At 43.5% G+C, this 20,137-nt stretch overlaps 1 protein-coding gene across 4 annotated transcripts in view; it reads left to right on the plus strand.

The window, feature by feature from the left end:
• LOC147905306 (protein CNGC15b-like) overlaps positions 1–12,003 on the plus strand; it is a 62,657-nt gene extending 50,654 nt beyond the window's left edge. For 2 of the 4 annotated variants that reach the window (XM_087399022.1, XM_087399164.1), the window contains exons 4-7: positions 9,186–9,493; positions 10,292–10,403; positions 10,572–10,808; positions 11,046–12,003. In XM_087399022.1, coding sequence (XP_087255148.1) covers positions 9,186–9,493; positions 10,292–10,403; positions 10,572–10,808; positions 11,046–11,756 — 1,368 coding nt within the window. In that variant the 3' untranslated portion in view covers positions 11,757–12,003. The remainder of the gene's footprint in view (positions 1–9,185; positions 9,494–10,291; positions 10,404–10,571; positions 10,809–11,045) is intronic. The other 2 variants (XM_087399098.1, XM_087399225.1) reach the window with 1 other exon arrangement.
• The last annotated feature ends 8,134 nt before the right edge of the window (positions 12,004–20,137 follow it).

Below are 20,137 nucleotides of genomic sequence, written 5' to 3' on the forward strand. Positions count from 1 at the left end.
GAAATATAAAGTGTTGCCTCTATATTTGTCTCTGAGAATTGTGTATTTACTGGCTTCCACATCTATGCACATAAGTTTAAGAAGTTTGTGATTCCTCACCCCACACCACACTGTGTGAGCTCGTGGGCATTTACTATCAGTCTTCCTCTGTGCATACCCTATGTTGGGTAATTTCTAACATCTACTTCGTTCTTGGCCCTGTTTGGACTCTTCTTTTCCTGTGTACCCACATCCTAACCTATCTTCTCTATCAAAGGCATAGATCCTTACCGGGAACGAGAGTTCTCACCTTTGCATAGAAGCCTAAGCTTTCCTTTGGCAACATAGACATGACGGCCTTTTGTAGAGACTGGACCAATTCTACATTGGGAATTGGGCTATGCAGAGAGGGGGGCCCATATGCAACTTGGCACATTGGGACAATGTCAAACCAGTCCCCCATAGTCCTATGTTTGAAGCAAGCACCCCAGAGCCTAACACAATGTGGCTTGAGGATTCCTAACGTCAACAAAAGGAGGAGGTTTGGCATGTCACCGCACAAATTTTGCATTTAGAGGAAATCCCCCCCTCCCCCCGCTGTGGTTCGTCCCCCCCCCCCTCTCTCTCTGCTAGTTAAATGATTGAAGACTATCTTGAGGAAAACACAACAATTCAAGAACACGCACCTAGTTGGCGTGGCATCCTCTTTGGGAGAGAAGAGCCATCATTGCAATATGATCTCACCTAAGAGCAACAATATGGATCCCCTTTGCTGGTAAACCACTACAAGTGCACCAAGGTGTTAAGTTGTGACAGTCAAAACTAGGCAGGTAAAGTATTCTTACCGTTTGTCTGGATCTAGGGCAGTATCTCAAGGAGATAGGATGACTCATCACTTTTACTAGACCACTGGTCATAGGTCAGCAAAGATGCAACTCAAATGCCTTTGCAATAAAAGGAGAATCATATACATTCGGATCCCCAAGAGATCATGCAGGTGATCACCTCCTTCTATAGCCTATTGTTCCAAGCAAAAGAATCCACTCCCAAGGTAATAGTTGCACATGAGAGGCCCACACCCCTTCGAGAATCTTTGAGAAAATAAGAGGTTCCATTGACATACAATGAGATGCGGAAGGCCTTGAGAGACCTTATTGGTGTAGAAATGCTAGGAAGACCATACACTTTCTGCAGTCTTCTCTAGGCACTTCTAAGATTTGATTGACATAGCGTTCCAACATGAGAGGCCCACATCCCCTCGATAATCTAAGAGTTTGTGATGAGCAAATAAGAGGCTTCATTGACATACATGAGAAGTTGAAGGCCTTGAGAGACCTTATTGGTGCAGAAATGCTAGGAAGACCATACACTTTTCTCTAATCTTCTCTAAGATCTGATTGACACGCTCGCATAAATTGGACCAAATCCGTTGGTTTCTTCATAGGCTCGGAGGACACCCAGGAGGTTCAAGATTGGGGATCTGATTTTGGCTTTCGTTGGATCCCGAGAGGAGAGATGGTGCATTACTTGGGCTTCCAGGTAGGCATTGACATTTTGGCAGAGCAGCAGTTCAGCCCGGTCCTAGAGAGTGTCAGCAGAAGCTCTTATACTGGAGCTCTACCAAAAACTCACTTGCGGGCCGTGCACTAGTGGTGAACTAGGTACTCTTAGCCATAGCCTGATACATCGCATCGTGTTGGTGTTTTCATCAGGTTTGCATGGGGCAGCTACAGCGCCTAGTACGAAACTTCCTCTGGTTGGTATCGGATGGCACATGCAACACTAGAGCCAAGATGGCCTGGCAGACAGTGATCTTGCCATAGACGCAGGGACTTGGCATTATTAACCTAGAGATGCAGAGCAGAACCCTCTTGGGCAAGCAGGTTGTGAGAGGCCTTACTTTGGATGCGGAACCCTGGAAGCTCCTACTCCAGCAGGGGCTTCTTAGGAACACACCTCGCACTGGGGGCAGTGGTAGCAATCCTACAGGTGAATCTTCTCCGAGGCTCCGCTGACAGTGAGGGGCTCTCCGTTGATGCGGAGCCTCTACAGAGTGTGGTAGAGATTGGCAGGATGACTCATATGGGCTAGGCTGGTCTTGCAGAGAGGAGTTTGAGAGACAATCTCTCATCTGGCACCCAGATGTCAACGACCTAGAGGGGCGCATGCTGGGACAACAGACTCGTATTGGATGGGCACAGTGGGACAAGGGATTGGCCAGATCCTTTGGGACATGGAGATTACTTCCTAGAGAGATAGAGGCCCGCAGACAGGCCCTCTCTGACCTCCGAAGAGTAGCTATCAAGATGCAAGAGATTGAGGAGGTGATCCCAGACTGTTGGTGGGAGGGACTACGAAGCCCTTGGACCCCCCATTGCTGGTTAGGACAGGGGTACCGCCCCGGATCCGCTTTTTTCAGGAGTCTCTTGGTTCCCCCCAGTCTCGTTTCTATCGGGTGGGACCAGGAGGCTCATTGCAAGACGAGTCAAAGTTGGAGGATGAGACAGAGGTGGTTTTGGAGGACCTGGAGTGGCAGAGGGTTTGGATTGTGGGTCACTTGGGCAGGACTTGGTACATCGATCCCTCCATCATCTTATCGACTCTAGAGGGAGTGGTTTGGCGCCTTTGGATTTGTGAGGGTAGACCCTTGTGTGACCTTCAGTGGGACCCAGGGGAGTGATTTTGGCTTGTAGACTATGTCTGGTGGAAGTGTAAGAAATAACTCACACAAAACCTTCACACGTGTAGTCAATAACAAGAAATAAGTAAACATCAATTGAAAGGTAGAAAATGTAGTAATAATGTCCATGGAAAAATGTGTAGGTGTGTGACACTCATTTCCAGAGGGCAAAGAGCCAACATGAAACAGTGGCAAGCAATCACCCTCAAGTATAGCCTATAAGATCTCAGCCAAGATTTCCCTAATATTATTTATGAACACGGCCGATTTATCCAAGAACTAAGCATCGTAGACAATATCTTTACTATTTGTGAGACCACCGATTGGGCCTGCCATGAGTCTACCCTTGTCACTCTACGTCTCTTGGATTTTCGTAGAAATAGAGATGTCGAGCTTTGTCATTCCAAGGAATTTGGACCAAGAATATTGAAATGATTGAGAATGGCACCCCTCCCCTCTTCTCCCACTTCCCCCCTTCGATTACGAATCCTCTCCCTTCCTTCCCTTTCCCTTCGGTACTTTCCCACTAGGCCTAAAAGCATGAACCAGGGGGCGCCTCTTTAAAAGGAGGGACCACAAGATTAAAAAAGGCACTAAAAGCACCATATTTAAAAAGAAAGCCTAAAAAGCTTGGTTTTTTTTTGTAAAAAAAACTTTTAGAAAGCAGGCCCTAGCTTTTTGCTAGGCCTAGTCTATAAAAGAAAGGTCCCATGCCTTTCAGATTCATTCAAGAGTTGTACTCAGCTTCATGCTGTTTTCAGAGCCAGTTGTACAAAGTAATTTCTATTGCAATAAAGTCCTTCGGGGGGGGGGTTCCAGCCCTTGCTTCTAGGTCCTAGTGTTGTGCGTGCTGCGTCTCCTCCTCTCCCTCTGTTCTATCGCGAAGAATCTTTGAGATAAGTGCTGTAATTCTGATTTTCAGATTTCAGTTTGTGTTTTCAGTCTCTATCATCGAAGTTCTTGTGAAATATTGCAAAAATATTGCGTGGAAGTAGCAATCTCTGTTCTTTCTCTCCCTCTCTCAGTTTATTTTGTTCCCTAGAAGAAATTTGCTGCTGCTCCTTGTTAGATGAAGCTATTAGATGCTGTTTTTCCTTGTTATCTTTGAAATTCGAAATCTGTCTTGGTGAGCATCTGCTGTGAATTGAAGATCCAGGCTGGGTTTCTACAAGCAGTGATTCTTTTTAGGGTTTCAAAGCTGAATACAGATTTTCATTTTAGGGTTTTTGGTCCGGTTTCAGTTCACTTTTCTAAGATGGTATCAGAGCCCTGGCAGAAGTTCTCAGGAAGTGGAGCTTGAAGGCAAGGACCTTGCTGAAGGACAACCTTGATTCATGCTTAGAGGAATTAGCTTTGGGAGTCTGAAGGATTGTACCCAGGAGGGAGGCTTAGGTTCAGATAGGTGTATGACACTCTAAAACCCTTTTCTATTTCTGTTCATTATCATGGCCAATAGATACCAGATCCCAAACTTTGGTGAGAGAGGCAAGCTCGACGGGACCAACTACCCCTTGTGGAAGATGAAGGTCCGGAGCCACTTGGTGTTGAGGGAGTCGTGGGGGATTGCAATGGGGATGGAGTTGATACCTTGGGCCACCGTAACTACTCTAGCCACATCAACCTCGGTGGTGGTGACAATGCTTACAGATCCTGTCTCAGTGAGAGCATGGCATATCCGAGATGCGAAAGCCTTGGCTATCACCATGGGTACAGCGGTGGATGCGGTGCTACCGCATATTTAGATGGCAAACATTTCTTACGAGGCCTGAACGACTTTGAGAAATATATATGAGCTCGACCATGATGCGAGAATCTTGGACCTCAAGATGGAGCGCTATTCAGCATGAGTATTGGATGAACGGGAATCGATACAGGAAACATCACCAAGATGAAGGTGGTGCGGGATCAACTGGCGGCAGTTGGTCAAAGGACGAGTTCATCCAGGATGGCAAGGCTATTGTTGGGAATGCTTCCCCGGGGCTACCGTAGTTTTGTGACTACGATGGCTGCAGGGCATAGGGCGGTGCTGGTGACTGTCGAGGAGCTGATTCCACTATTGCTGTAGCAAGAAGCTCGAGAAAAGAAGTACGATGGTACGAACAAGGATGACAAGGCCTTGATAGCTCAAGAGCAAAGGCAAGGGCAAGAGCAAAGGCAAGGGCAAGAGTAAGTCTGGCAAAGGGAAGCCCAAAACTGACGATGGAGCGGACTATTTAGATGAAGACAACAAGAAAGTGCTTCTATTGCAATGAGCGATGACATTTTGTGAAATATTGCAAAAAGGAGAAGGCTGATCTGAAGAAGAAGGGTGCTAGCTCAGAGTCAGAGGAGTCAGCTTACGTGGTGATATAACTTTTCTTGGCCACTCCGTGTGCTGCTGAGATTAGGTAAATGGACCCTGGTGTTACTATCAAGATGTCAGACATTGAGGAATGATCAGAAGAGAAGTCAGGATTCTTTGTGAAGGTGATGGACAGTGATGAGTGCTTGGAATCATTTGAGTACTTGGCTGGTGTTACTAAAGCAGAGGGGGATTCTTCGATAGGACCTGAAGACTCAGAGTCAGACGATGACTGTGACTTAGAGGGGGACAATAAAGAACCATAGTTGGAGCTTGATGGTCCAGGTAAACTGGATTTGTGCTTGGGATATGATGTCTTGGGTATTGTATTTGATTGTAGACCTAGCCAAATGGAAGACGGTTTGAAACAGACCGTGAGAGCTTGGTGCTTGGAGGACTTTAGGCTGTTCACCCATCATGAGAGGGGCATGTGAAGGATGGTACCCAGCAGAGTTAGAGCTCAAAGGCAGGTTTGTGATTGAAGGTGGTAGTGCCATCAGGTGTTGCCAAAGATTGGACTTATGTACCGGACTAGTCTGCGAAAGCGGAACTGAACCTGGCGAAGCAGGAGCCACTGGTTGAAAAGCCAGAGAAGGACTATTCTGATATCGGGCCTTTCCAAAGGGCTACGACACGGGAGCTATTGGAGTATCGTCATTGACATGTTGTTGTTGGGCCAATGTGGGCCGGTTGAGATGGGGTGTTGGAAAATGCATGGTTACCCCCCACTTGTGGGCCCCCAAATGAGGTGTGCATCGAGGGGGTGGACCAGAGAGAGAAGAAAAGCATGGGGCTGCCACATGGGCTGCCAAGTGGGCAGCAAGCCAAAGCCTATTGTAGGTCTGTTGCCTCTTTCTCCTCCTCATTTGGGGGCTCACAAGTGGGACAGTGACCAATCTAATCCCAACATTCTATTAGTCCAAGTGTCTGCATTGGCTCAAGAGTGCTCCTTCATGGGTGGGGCTGACTGTGAAGCACAACTCTTCAACAACTCTGCTGCACCTTACCACTAATTTGGATCCATTGGGGGGTCCATATCCATTGCTTCCTTCACATTCGGACGGCTTGAGGCTCTGCTCCTTCCATTCGTTTTGCCATGTACCTGCTTTTCTTCTTTCTCGAGCTTGGATTCAAACGCTGCATGGTGGGGCAGTTAATGGGTTTGGAAATGCCTTGTCTTGGTCATGTAGGAGGTTGGGGAGTGTCAGAGGTTAGTTGAAGAGGTCGACTCTCTCCCTTTCTTGTATGGGAACATCCGGTGAAGGAAGGGCAGGCCTTGGTCAAATGGACCATCTGCAGGAGTATGTTTAGCAATGTAGACGGCCAAAATACCATTTAAATATATTGCTGCATATTGGACAAATGTGAAACAAAAGGCAGCTTCCTGTGTACCTTACACCTACAGTACACTGCTGCTATGTCTGGCACCTGCGTGCTGCTGCTATATTCTGCCTTTTCCAGCTCAGCCCCATGCTACGTTATATAAGGGATGGGCTGGTCTGTCCCCCTCTCCTTCTAGATGGTTGACTAGTCCTTGGTTAAGGGCTGACCTGCTGCTGCCAACCAGTCCTAATTGGCCGACTTGCTTGGCCTATATGTAGCCCCTTGACCCCTCCATTGGAGTCCCTTTGTGGGCCTTTTTTAGCCTCAGGCCTGCCCTCTTCTGGCCCACCCAGCCCACATGGCTTGGCCCTTCATGCAGCCCTACCCAGCCCATATAACTGGGCATATCGTGCTGCTGAAGTGCAGACACTAGATCTTTATTTTCTTGTCCTGCAAGACCGGATGTGTAGAATAATGATTCTCTTGCATGATAAAGCAATGCATGAATGTGCATTTGCATCTCTTGCATCCCATCTTGACTGTTCTTGAGTTGGAAGAGCAGCAGCAGGAGTGCTAGAGGAAGAGGCATCAGGAGTAGTACCCCCTGCAGAAGGACCAGCAGTAGAGGCAACCACTGTAGCATTGGCTGGCCTCAGATCAGCCCCAGAAACAATATTCCACAAATGCTTTGCAACAAGAATATGTTTCATGAGATAAGACCACATCGGATAGTTGGTGCCATCCAACTTATCATCTTCACGAAGAACTCCAAATAAATCTTGATTGCTCCCAGCCATAGCAAATGTGATACCCTGAAAAAGACCTGAAAACCCAAAAGCCTCAAGGCTATCACTGCAAAAAGCTGGCTGTCCAAAAATGACAGCAAATATCTGCAAATTTTCGACCCAAATCAAAGGGAAAATGCAGATCTGACCCAAATGTGACTGTAGTAGGTAATGTTCACTGCAAAAACAGCAAATCTGGCAAAAGCCCCAAGTTTATTGAGGGCAAACAGGCCAAAAAAAGGGCAAATGCAGAAAAGCCCCAAATTTTGCTGAAATTTTTGCAAATGTGACCCAATGTATGCAAATCTGATTCAATGTCCTGCAATCTGACCCAATGTACTGCAAACAACAAGAGATTGCAGACCAAATCCCAAAGCCCCAATGTTCTTGTAGGAATTTGCAACCAAAGAAGCTGAAATGAACTGAAAGCCCCAAAAAATACCAATGTCCAGAATGTAACCTTGCACGTGCAACCACCTGTACGGGGACCTTGAAAGATGTACTAGCTGTACGGACATCTCAAGTACAGTGTACAGTAACTGTACGGATCAAGTACAAATCAAGTGTACTATACGATGTACGGTTGAAGTACGGAGCTGGTACATGTACAATGGTACGTTGGTACGAAAATTGTACGGAACAGTACGTTCCCACGATGTATGGCTTGCAGTACGAACAAGTATGCAGGGCAAGTACGGAGTTGTACACCTACTCAGGTACGGAGCTGTACTGCACAAGTACGATGGTGGGTACAAATCTGTACGAATGCAGGTGCGATACCTATACGAAAACGTATTGACGAGTACGGCGATGCAGGTTCATCTCTGTTCAGTTGCTCAGGTACGTTGTACGAAACTCAAACAGGATGTATGACGCAAGTACGTACGGACTGTACGAGACCTTCCGTACGCTTGTACGGAAGATGTACGGCGCAGTACGGGCTTGTGTGAAAGTCCGTACATAAGGTGATGCAGGGAGTTCGGGGGTAGGAAGACCAGTCAAAACCAGCTCTGATACCATCGTAGGATCGCTTGAGAGAGAGAGAGTACAGATAGCAAAATGTAGCACAAGCCTTAGCCGTCACGTTAAACTTGGATTAGATAATAAAAAACAAAGGAGTACAAGGTACAAGTACCTAGACCTAAGACTAAGTGTCCTAGGTGTCACGTAGGACTAAGTGTCCTATGTGGCCTAAAAGACACTAACACTACAAGTGTCTTTATTTATGCCTACAAGGCACATACCATGGCCTATAGGGCATCACTAGAACCACCAGAGGATGGCCTACAAGAACTACCAACATCATTGGAAGATACAGATTTAGGATTATCTATACTAGAAGCTCTTCTTCTTGCCACTAGGCCGGATAGCAAAGAAGTTTGTGACTATGTCTACTTAAAATTGGGAGGTTTTTAACAGAAAGACACTAGGAACGATACGACTGTGCTTGGCAGCGTCAGTGGCTTTCAACCTCTTTGATCAGAAGACAAAAAAGGACTTGATGAGCACGTTGGATACAATGATTCAATGTGAAGATGTCAGAAGGTGGGTCTGTAGGTGATCATTTGAATTAGTTCAATATGAATACAAGCCAACTAAGGTATGTAAGAGTAAACTTTGATGATGAGGCTCGAGCTTTACTGATTTTGTGCTCATTGCTAGAAAGTTGGGATGGCTTGGTCATGACTGTGAGTAACTCTATTTTTGTGTTAAAAAATTAAATTGTCTAGCGTAAACTCCAAAATTTGTCAATTCCGTAAATTTAGCTATAATTGGGCATGCTTTGAAGTTTGTAGCATTGTGCATCTTTTGCAGTCATACTACTACCATGGATATTTAAGTACTTTTGAAATTTGTAGGTATATTGAAGGTAGGCGATGTTTAGGTCAGCTTTTTACTATATGGTTTCTGAAATGATATGTAGATTTACTATTGCTAACAAGGGCAAGAGAGAGTACACTATATTGTAGCTCAAAGCCTGAATTGGATGCACATATACATGCACAATGCACATGTAGTTTGAAGATGTTCATTTGAACTTCACTCTAAATATGCTTTATCTTTTTACCATGGGCAGTTTATTGGAGCCTGTTGGTATCTATTAGCAATTGAACGCATGGACACCTGTTTGCGGGAGAATTGTAAAAAGGAACACGGATGTAAACATGCTTATCTTTATTGCGGCAGTGTACTACAGGGGACGGCAGAATGGCAGGAATGGCAGAATAATACTGGGGTCTTTAATCAGTGCATGCCGGGAAGCTCGGGAAGCAGCCCATCTTTCAACCTTGGGATTTATCTCAATGCATTTAGCTATGACATAGTCTCTGCCAACTTTACAAACAAGTACTTCTATTGTTTGTGGTGGGGGCTGCAACAGTTAAGGTAAGCAACACCTGTTTTCTGGAAGCTTGCTTGAAATGAACAAGGATCAAGAATAGTATCCATTTCTTCCCTTGTTCTTGGATTACAAAATACATCAGAATTCAGATGGGCTAGTCCCTTAATAATTGGGAGGCCCTTTGCCTTGTTTAGTCTTTCCAAATGCTGACCTTTATCATAGTTTGAGTCTCCCTTTCACCTTGAGCCTCCACAGAAACTTAGTGGAATGTATGCTCGTGTATACCAAGTACTTGTGTGACAGCATGTTTTATGATACTCTGCACTTACTAGCATGATGAGGATTGCTGTGTATGACATTTACAACTGTACTTTCCCCCCCTTTTTTTACATATACAACTGTACTTTTACTTTGTACTCTTACATGATGAATTTGGAGATGTTGCTGGATGCATCTGGTTAGGATATGCATGCTGCAATTTTCACTTATAGATGATACATGGACAATTTGAATTCGATATTTCTGCTTTGTCATGGCTAAGTTCTGCCAGACAGCTTGTTGATTTGGGTATGAATGGTTATGCTACGGTGGATGTATCTACATGCATTTGAGCTGCCCTGTTCTTTTGGGATACAAACATAAACGGTTAGAGTATGGCATATAGTCATGTTATGCATGCCAAAGTTTATAGTTTGAAGCCCTATTGCTGGTCTTTGGCAACTGACTGTACACAATGTTGTTCATATTGATGTTTATAATGCTCATTTGGGAATAACTCTCGGTCTGCCTGTGGGTTTTGAAGGATCTAAATGACTAGTTTCTTTAGCTGGGTGTTTCTGCAGCTCTTTAGGGCAAAACCTGTCTACAAGCACATTTGTTGGAGAGATAATATTTGCTATTTTAATTGCCATTATTGGTCTGGTACTTTTTGCTCTCCTCATCGGTAACATGCAGGTATGCTAGATCCTGGATCTACAAGGTTCTAAATTTCATAATGTTCTTGATCATGTGCTTGTTTACTTGCTACTGATTGCATGGGAGTGGGGGGAAACTAATGTTGTTGGACTTGGGTTGGCAAGGGAATCTTGATTGATTTTTTGCCCTTGAAAATCTTATGTGCAGACATACCTTCAATCTTTAGGGGTTCGATTAGAGGAATGGAGGGTAGCGCAGGGTGACACAGAGGAATGGATGCGGCACCGGCAGTTGCCACAAGAATTACGTGAACGAGTTCGTCGATACAACCAGTACAAGTGGGTTGCCACACGAGGAGTTGATGAAGAGGCTCTATTCCAGAGCTTGCCCCCTGACCTGCGTCGAGACATAAAGCGGCATTTATGCTTGGATCTTGTTTTACAGGTTCTCTTTAAAAATAGAAAACAACTTTTTTGAGAGTGTGCTGTATATACATTTCTCTTCTACTCAATTTAGATTGGTGTGTATACATCAATGGTGTCTATTGTCTGTGGTTTCCTGCACTACAACGGCAGACACAATGACCAGTGTCTTTTATATAAATAGAAGCAATATGCCATTCTACGGAGCAATTTGCAGAACATTGTTCTTACTTGGATGCTTTGTGATTTATATATGCAGGTTCCACTATTCAATGAAATGGATGATAGGCTACTTGATGCCATCTGTGAAAGGCTAAAGCCTGTTCTTTGCACAAAGGATACTGTAATAATGAGGGAAGGGGACCCTGTTAATGAGATGCTTTTCATAATCAGAGGTGTTCTTGACAGTGTAACCACCAATGGGGGCCTTACAGGGTTTTTCAATCAAAGCAGTCTTGGACCAGGTCACTTTTGTGGGGAAGAGCTGCTCACATGGGTATTAAATCCAAAGCCCAGTGTCAACTTGCCGTCCTCTACCCGTACTGTACAAGCATTAGGGGAAGTCGAGGTGTTTGCATTGACAGCAGAAGACTTAAAATTTGTGGCACTGCAGTTTCGGCGCCTTCATAGCAAGAAGCTACAGCACACCTTTAGGTTCTATTCTCACCAATGGCGAACATGGGCAGCTTGTTTTATACAGACTGCATGGCATCGTTACAAAAAGAGAGTGGCTCTTGCAAAACTTTACAACATGGAAACTGGTGATCTAGACGTTATGGCTAGCACAAATCAGGATACAAATACGAGTCTAGGAACTACTATTCTTGCCTCTCGTTTTGCAAAAAGTGCCGTGCGAGGAGTTCACAAACTCAGGGAGGTAAACAATATTGCTTCAGAGGACCAGTTCGTGAAAGTCCCAAAGCCTGAGGAGCCAGACTTCAGTGTTGATGGGGAAGAGGAACAGGACTAGGTTAACAAAAACATGACTCTTTTCATAAAATCGAAATGGCGGATTTGCTGAATTGTTAACTTCATTTTCAAGTCATCATGTTTTCAATATGGCATGGAACTTGCAAGACATGACAAGTCATCAGCTTTCCTGAGGATAGTGGCAGATTTTAAATGGAGCACCTGAACAGAGTGCATGTTATGTATTCTACTTTGGCAAACTTGCATCCGAAGTCTTGGCCTTCAGTGTGGAGATTCAGAACAAACAATCCAAACTTACAGTAAGTGATGAAGATTTCATTTGTAATGAAATGCTGGCTTCGGGGAATTTCTTGGAAGAGTGTAAGGTATCTGTGGTATCGCTCTATGAGTTATGCTTACCTTTCTTATAAACTATATAGGCCATTCTGGAATTTGTACCATAGTTGTCTTGGAAAGCCAGGGGTAAAAGACATCACCAAGCAATGATATCTTTCGTTTGGGTGACAATAGCTTTATGGCCCACCTTTTGACATTCAGATGCCATACTTGGCTCTGGGATGCACGAGGGATTTTCTATTACATGTCTTTGGTTTTTCTAAAATTAATCCATTTATTGAAATGTCTTATCCATGAAATTGCACGAATTCCACAAAGTCTGCTCTTTTCTTTTCATCTGGACATTGGGTGGCCTAGCCCAATCCCAAAGAATGTAATTTTTTCATACAGTATACCATTGTGGTGTTTGCTGCAGAACTTGTACATCTATAAAACATCATTTAAAGTCATTGCGATTTCGTGATGATTGGTACAATTTAGGAGTTTTTTGTTCCGTTAGTTAGCCCATTTGCCAGGTGCATCATAAATATGACGGTTTTGGAAGCGTCAAGCAGCTGCATCGTTGCTGCCTTGTCAGCAATGAAGCTTACAAACAGGGTGGTTTTGCTAGCAAATACAAACATGTAATAAGTATGACTCTCATATCGCCACATCCCCACCTACATAGATTTATCAAAAGGTGTATCCACGTTCCCATGGGTACATTTCTTTTCTTGACAGGGATATTTGTTTTGTGGTTTTGAAAAATAAGTGAAGCATCAACTTTGGGCTGTAGTATTACCTTCTCTCATTTTGAAAATTTCATATCTATATACGGTTTGCTGGAGTGAGGTGGGTCTCAACTTCGAGTTGCACTTCTAACATGAGTTATATACAAACAAAGTAGAACTGAAAGTTCTCTCTCCTCTTCTGGTTTGCTCATTGTAATTTTGACTTAAATTGTCTTTGTTGAACAGTCGTTTTTTGTATGTTAAAAAAAACGACTGTTCTACATATTGAGTGTCCGAATTGGTACACAAGTTTGCGCTTTGCTTCAACATTTCCAATGCGTTGTCTATAGGGAAGGTGAATGGGTGGGGGGGAAGAATGCCACGGAGGGGTGAGGGAGAAAGAGAATAGGCGGAAGTGGAAAGAGAGAGGGCTGAAAGGGTAGAGGGGAGGTAGTGAAGGAGACAAGGAGCAGGAATTAGCAAGAACGCAAGAGGATCAGATAACGTACCATACAAATGATTAGGGGTTGACGTATATAGTCCCCCTCTTTCCCTTTATCTTCCCATTAATTTCCCCTCTTTTTCCCTCCAATTTTCCACCTAATTTCCGCTATTTTTCCACCTTCATTACATCATCCCTTCCCATAGAACTTTGCCCTCAAAATTTTACATCTTGGCTGTCCAAAGAGGTGCAGGAAACAGCAACTACTAATCAGCCCGGTAGGAGATAGGGGTAGTCTTGGACAATGCTTTCTGGCTGCCATGAATTTTCATCCTCAGGGAGTCCCTGCCACTTGATATGATATTCTTATGTCGCAGCACATGGTCTCGGTATCATAGGACACTACTTTCTTACGCTGCGCAATTTGTCCATGAAGCAGAGGTGGTGGTTGGTTGCAGTACAGGAAGAGGAAAGAAATGTGGTTGCCGATGCTGTCGAGAATGTGGGCTTGCAATTTTCTGCCGTTTCCGCCATCTATCATGAGTGGATTCATGGGATTCAGGAAGAATATATGCATAATTCAAAGGTAGCTCCCATATTTTTGGAGTTATAGAAGCCTTCAAGCCAAGGACATGCTGAACAAACCTGCATAATGATGGACTGTTGTACTGCAAGGACATAACTTATCTTGTGCTAGATTCAAAGTATAGACTGCTGGTTTTGCAGGAAATGTGCTCATCTCCTACGATAGGACATGCGGGTATCACTAAGACATGTGAAAAGATCAAACAGAGCTTTATTTGGGATGGCATGTGGCAGGATGTGGTTAAATGTCACTGAATGCTTGCCTTGCCAATAGAATAAGGTGGACAGCCAGCTACCCGCAAGTCTCTTATAACCATTTTCTATTCTAGAAGGCAAATGGACTCACATAGCTATGGATTTCATCACAGGGTTGCCTTCTACAGAGAGGGGATGGGATAGCATTTATGTGGTGGTGGATAGAATGACAAAACATGCTCATTTCATACCCACTAAGACTCCGTATTCAGCATCACAGGTTGCTTGGCAATTTATCAAGCATGGTTTTAAGCATAATGGCTCCCTTAGGAAATTGTCAGTGACAGAGATACAAAATTCAGTGGAGATACAAAAAGTAGCGACCATGAGCTCCTTGAATTCTTGCCCAGTGGTGGGTTTGTGAGGTGAGTCCCTCATGCACATAATCCCTCATATGCATACTTACAAAAATGATGCACTCCTCATCAGTCTTGGGGTAGAAGCGGAAATAGTCTTCCAGCTTCGTGAGCCACTCTTACAACTCATTAGGAGAGTGAGTGTCCCACTTAAACTTGTGCACTGAGAGCTTATCCTTCACGTCCTTGGCTGCATAGTTCTTGTTTTATCCACCAGAATATCGGGCATTCTCACGCTTAAGACTCACATACTAAGAAAAAGGCAACTCAAGTAGAAAACTACACAGACATGTCCCTCATCCCGACCAGAGCTCTGAAAGGTGGCTTGTCATCCGTCAAGAAAGTGATCAGCGCTACAGAAAAGGCATCATCCAAATCAATATAATCCCCATGTTGGGGTGCGTGCAAGGGTCCCAAAAAGGGGTGCTATAGGCCTAAAACTCATGGTTGTCTAATTGATCCCCATGGTGGGCTGCTTACCCTTATCCTACATAGCAATGGTAGATGTGATCTGCTGACCAATTTGCTGTCCCATCTGGGCAAGAGCGGTATCTTGCATAGCCATGGCTGTGGTAAGCTGCTGGTCGAGCTGTTGTCCCATTTGGCGGGAAGCACCCTAGAGCAGAAGCAAGGGCATCCAAAAACTATGCATCCATGGCGGTAGGGGAAGTAGGACGAGTAGCCCTCTAGTACCCTCAGTAACTGGCACTTGCTCTTGCTGAGCAGCCTTGTCACCCTCATGAATCATCTTGTTAGCATAAGCTGCATGTCTCGGAGCCATCCTAACAGTCACACTTCTGAAAGGCTGCACTACGTGCAAGAATCTGGAAACTAGAGGTGAAGAGGAGCAGAAATAGAGCCAATTATGGCTGGAAAATGGCGGGGTGGAGGAATAGCCTGGCAAAAAAAAACTGGAACAATTCTTTTTTTTTTGGGGGGGAGGACAGTGACTTATTAGGACGGTTAGACCACAACTCTTTTTTTTTTGGGGGGGAGGACAGTGACTTATTAGGACGGTTAGACCATGTCTTAACCTAACCCTAGTTAGATTAACCAAACCTAACCGACAGCCTAACTAATTGCTAACCCCGAGTTTGACTAACCTAACCTAGACTATAACTAACCAGCCAACCTAACCCCGGGATAACTAAGCCTAAGGTTTTGCAACAGGCGCTGGGCGGATATGGCGGTTCGTCGGCTCTGCCTCTGCGGCTGGAAGGTAATGGCCACGCAAAACCATGGCCAGGATGAGGCGTTGAATTGCTACAGTTTGGCGTCGATGGCGAGCAGGTTATGACATATTTCTGGCCTTCGTTTAGCTCTATCTGTGCAATCTCGGATCTGTCTTGCGACAGAGAAGGGAAATGGCGGATTCGCAGTGCAAGTGGACGACGGAGAGTTGTTTATGTTGCAGCGACCAGCGTCGAGCAGATAGGACCTTTTCAACTACAATCTGGCGCGGCTGGCTGGTAGCTCGTTTTGCATGTTTGCAGTCGAGATGTGGTTTGCAGGTTGCATACACTCAGACGCTCTGCACCTTCGAGTCCTAGTACAACATTTGGCTACACCATCATTGAGCGTTGGCCTGCAGATCTTGTGCAGGGGAGCCTGGCTCTGGGCTGTTGAGTGCTTGCTCAGGTCAGAGCTCTGATAACAATGTAGGGAAGGTGAATGGGGGAGGAAGAATGCCATGGGGGGGTGTTGTGTGTGTGTCTCTCTCTCTCTCTTTCTCTCTCTCATCTCCTTCCTGTAGTAGCCTTTGCATGAACCTCTGTGTTCTGAGTCTGCTGCAATTCTTGTTACTTCATTTATCGTGTTTTGTAGAATCCTCATCTCTTGTCATGTGTGCTCTATCATTGATTTGAAGTTAATATCCAAGGAGTGCACTCTAATCTCGGTAGCTTTGTCCTTGACTCGTTTGCATCTTTTAGGTTGTTTCATATTCTTCTCATGTTTAGCTCCCCCTCACATTTGTATGGTTCTTTAAAATTTCAAGCGGTGGACATTGTTTTGCCTTGCCTCACTAGTTGTTTTGTGTCCTTTTGTAAGCTTTGGGTCATGCTTTCTCCATTGATTTTTGAAACCACTAGCTTGGTAGCCTTGTGGCCTTACCACATAATTGATCTCACTTCTTCTAAGAGTTGATGTATCGAGGCTTAACTCACAACATGTAGAGCTTAGTAAACTAGGCAATGGAGATTGTGAACATGTAGAGCTTAGTAAACTAGGCAATGGAGATCGTGAAGAAAGTGGAGGTAATATTGGACACAAGTGCTTTGGAGAAATGAACGAGTCTTGAGAGGGTTACAAAAAAGGACCAATAACAATAAGCATGAAGGAAAGGACTTGAGTTGGAGAGGGTGAACTAAAGGGGTTGCAAGAGTGGGATCGGAGTGCATTTGAATGTAGAAACAAAGTTGGAGACAATGAAATGAATTCAAGGGTGAACATGAATCCAAGGATGAGATGAAAATAAGATGGAAGTAAGTTGGAGATTGGCAAGTTGAATGACTTGTAGGGGAATACTTATAATTTGGACACAATATGCGTCACTCATGCACGAGCGCGTGTGCACACACACACGTACATACACATGCATACATACATACAAGGGGTTATTTCATGATTATCAATCTTTGGATTTATGAGTAGCTTCTATTGGTACACTTTGCAAATGGAATACCTGCTTGCCTAGGTGTTGTTTGATTTTGATGTTTAAGGATAAATCCCAATATCCTATCTCAATCGTGACACAAGGTTTTTTTTTGGCTAGAAAAATAGCTTTTGTAACAATTTTAGGATCAAGTTAAAATGCACACACAATAGTCATAGGTTAACGTTTGGAATGCATGTACCATAGTCTATTTAGGTACAATAGGATCAACCCAAGGATGCTCTTTCAACAGTATTAGTTGCACTTATTGATGAAACGTTTGGGATTCATTATTAATAAAAAATGGAAGAATTTCTTACACGAATTTATTTATTGGAATTTCAACAAAAGCCATATTATAACAGAAATAACGACAAAAGGAAGTGCATCATTAAGTGAGACTTGGCTTGGTGATACTACTAGCATGGGAAGGCATACAAAATTCCAAGGCCAATATTTATTAAAGACAACTTGATAATAAAAGACTTGATTATGTATAATGGAGTTTTGAAAGGAATGTGGGGTGACATAGTCATTAGGATAAACCAGTTGATATGAAAATTGATGAAATTGTAGGGAATACGCCTAAAATATGTAATCTGTGAAGTGGGTCACCAAAAGAGTTTTGTAATCTAATAAGTTCTCAGATGTAGACATACATAGCCGTTTTTCTAATTCACAAAACTATGAAACGTCAAGTTTTTATAAAGAGGAAGGAATCTAGGACTCAGTTATAAGTAGGGGTTTAATCATTACCCAATGAAAGCACATTGGTTGTAGGTTTTCTAGTAGTGGCTTGAAAGTTTTATTGTGAAGAATACAAATGTCAATGCAACCTCAACAAGGTTGAGACATCTAGTCCATTCTTAAAAAGTAGAAGTCGTCATCAAATACTTGGTACATATCTTTACAAGAATAAGTATCAAAGATCACAAGGTCTTTCCTCTAGTATCGCACAATTGAGTACTTTGATCTAAAGTCAATATTCTAGTACATCAATAGCATTTGATTTTTCTTTAGAAAGTACATCCAATCTTTTGGAGTAAGCCATCAATGAAGATGATGCCATACAAGCTTTGTTTAATGATAAATTAGAGGTGCATAGTCCTGAAATTTTGAATGTATGATTAGGAGTATGGTAGTGCTCCTAAATCATGGTGGAAAAAGGTAGACGATGTTGCTTTCCCATGCAACATGATTCAAAAACATACTTACGAAAATAGGCAAGTGGAAGGCGCTGAACCATGTTTGTCTGCTTGAGTGAAACCACGATTTTAAAATCAAGGTGTGCAAATCTTTTGTGCTTAGCTAAGCATCTTGATTCTGATTAGAAGCTATCAAAGTTCTCTGAATAGTATTAATAAAGAAAGTTTAAACCTTCTCTGTATTTCGACACCATTGCAGATGGTCTTGTTTGTATTCTATAATCCTCAAACTATGTGACCAAACTTGTTGAAGACTAACTCCATGTCTCTTTTTGTCATCTGACTGGCTAGAGGTTTTGTTTAAGACTACTCCATGTCTCTTTTAGTCATCTAATTGACTAGAGATTTTATGCCATGGTCAGACCAAAGAAAACATTTTCTATGCTTTTGTGCATTGCGTTCGTTATTGTTCCAAATCTTGCTATCTTGTTGTTAGAGATAATTGTCCCATATGTGAGTCCCCAAATGAGAAGAAAGAAGAGGCAAGTGATGATTCATACGTGGACTTTCTAACAAATCTAAGGAATGGGTAATTTGGCCTTTAGAGCAAAGAGGATTTATGGACATCAAACTTGATTCAATCAACAATATTTGCGACATCATTGATTCAATGCATCGGATGTGAACAGGATATGAATCGACATCAAATAGAAACAATTTCCATGTCATCATTTTTACATATTCACCAAATAGGCTTATCAAACAAATGGTGCATCCATTGAGAGGTTGAATGGATGCATAGGATCCTTAATTTTGTTCTAGAAGGCATGACTTTTGAATTGGATTTAAAAAATAGGTTAACTTGCATGCATTCATGGTAGTAAGGAGCCATGTACGTATTCATGGTGATGAGTCACGAGCCACTGAAGGGTCATAATTTCTTAGGTGAGCTAGAGGCAAACCTCCTTCACCACATAAAATTTTGACACTAGCGAGGGATCAATGAAATTACCGCATCGCTTCGAGGTCTACACACACATACGCACATGCACGCATGCACGCACGTGCATACACAGACACACATTCACATGCATGTGTGAACACACACACACGTGCACGCATGCACACACACACACGTGCACGCATGCACACACAAACAAAAGTGAGTTGCGTGCGTACATAGACACACGTTCACATGCATGCGTGCACACACACGTGCACACTTGCACACAAAAAAAAGTGAGTTGAAGTGTAGTAAGAGTCTTGCACACAATTAAGCATGGAGAACCTTGCCTAGGACTAAGGTCATGGAGTCACGATGCATGGCAAGTCAGAACCCTAGGACTTCAAGGGCTCAATGCTGGCACAAAACATTTAAGGCTACAAACTATTATCTAAGGGAGAGACGAATGCATCTCTTGAAGGACATATGTAGACCACCTGCTAGCATACATGAGTTAAGCTAAGTACCATAGATATATGGCTCAGAAACATAAGCATAACCACAAGGAGGTTACAGATCCCACCTGTCTTCAACCTACTTTATCTCATCCCATGAAAGTATTGGGACATGAATAAAGAAAGCGATGCTTGACTAGGAGATCTTCATGCATGCTATAGTACTGATACATTGGATAACTCTGAGTACATGTAGGCTACACCCTCTAGAATGGTTGGTTTGGTGAGGAATTAAGACAACACATTTTGAACTCCTGCGTAAATAAGGCCTTGCCAGAATAAAGCTCAATGCCTCATCCAGGATCCCCAAATGAGGAGTGCAATAAGCTTGACTTGACATTCTTCTTGAGATTGATTAGAGCACTGAGGTGTCACATAGACATTGCATGCAATCCACATGCTTCAGTGTAGAGTCCACATGTGATTGCCACATGGTTGTCCTTTATTGGAATGCCATATGGAAAAAATGGAAGTCTACGAG

Source organism: Dipteris shenzhenensis, chromosome 1, assembly GCF_047967505.1.
Source record: "Dipteris shenzhenensis isolate YYH24624 ecotype China chromosome 1, Dip_SZ_1.0, whole genome shotgun sequence".
Taxonomy (NCBI): domain Eukaryota; kingdom Viridiplantae; phylum Streptophyta; class Polypodiopsida; order Gleicheniales; family Dipteridaceae; genus Dipteris; species Dipteris shenzhenensis.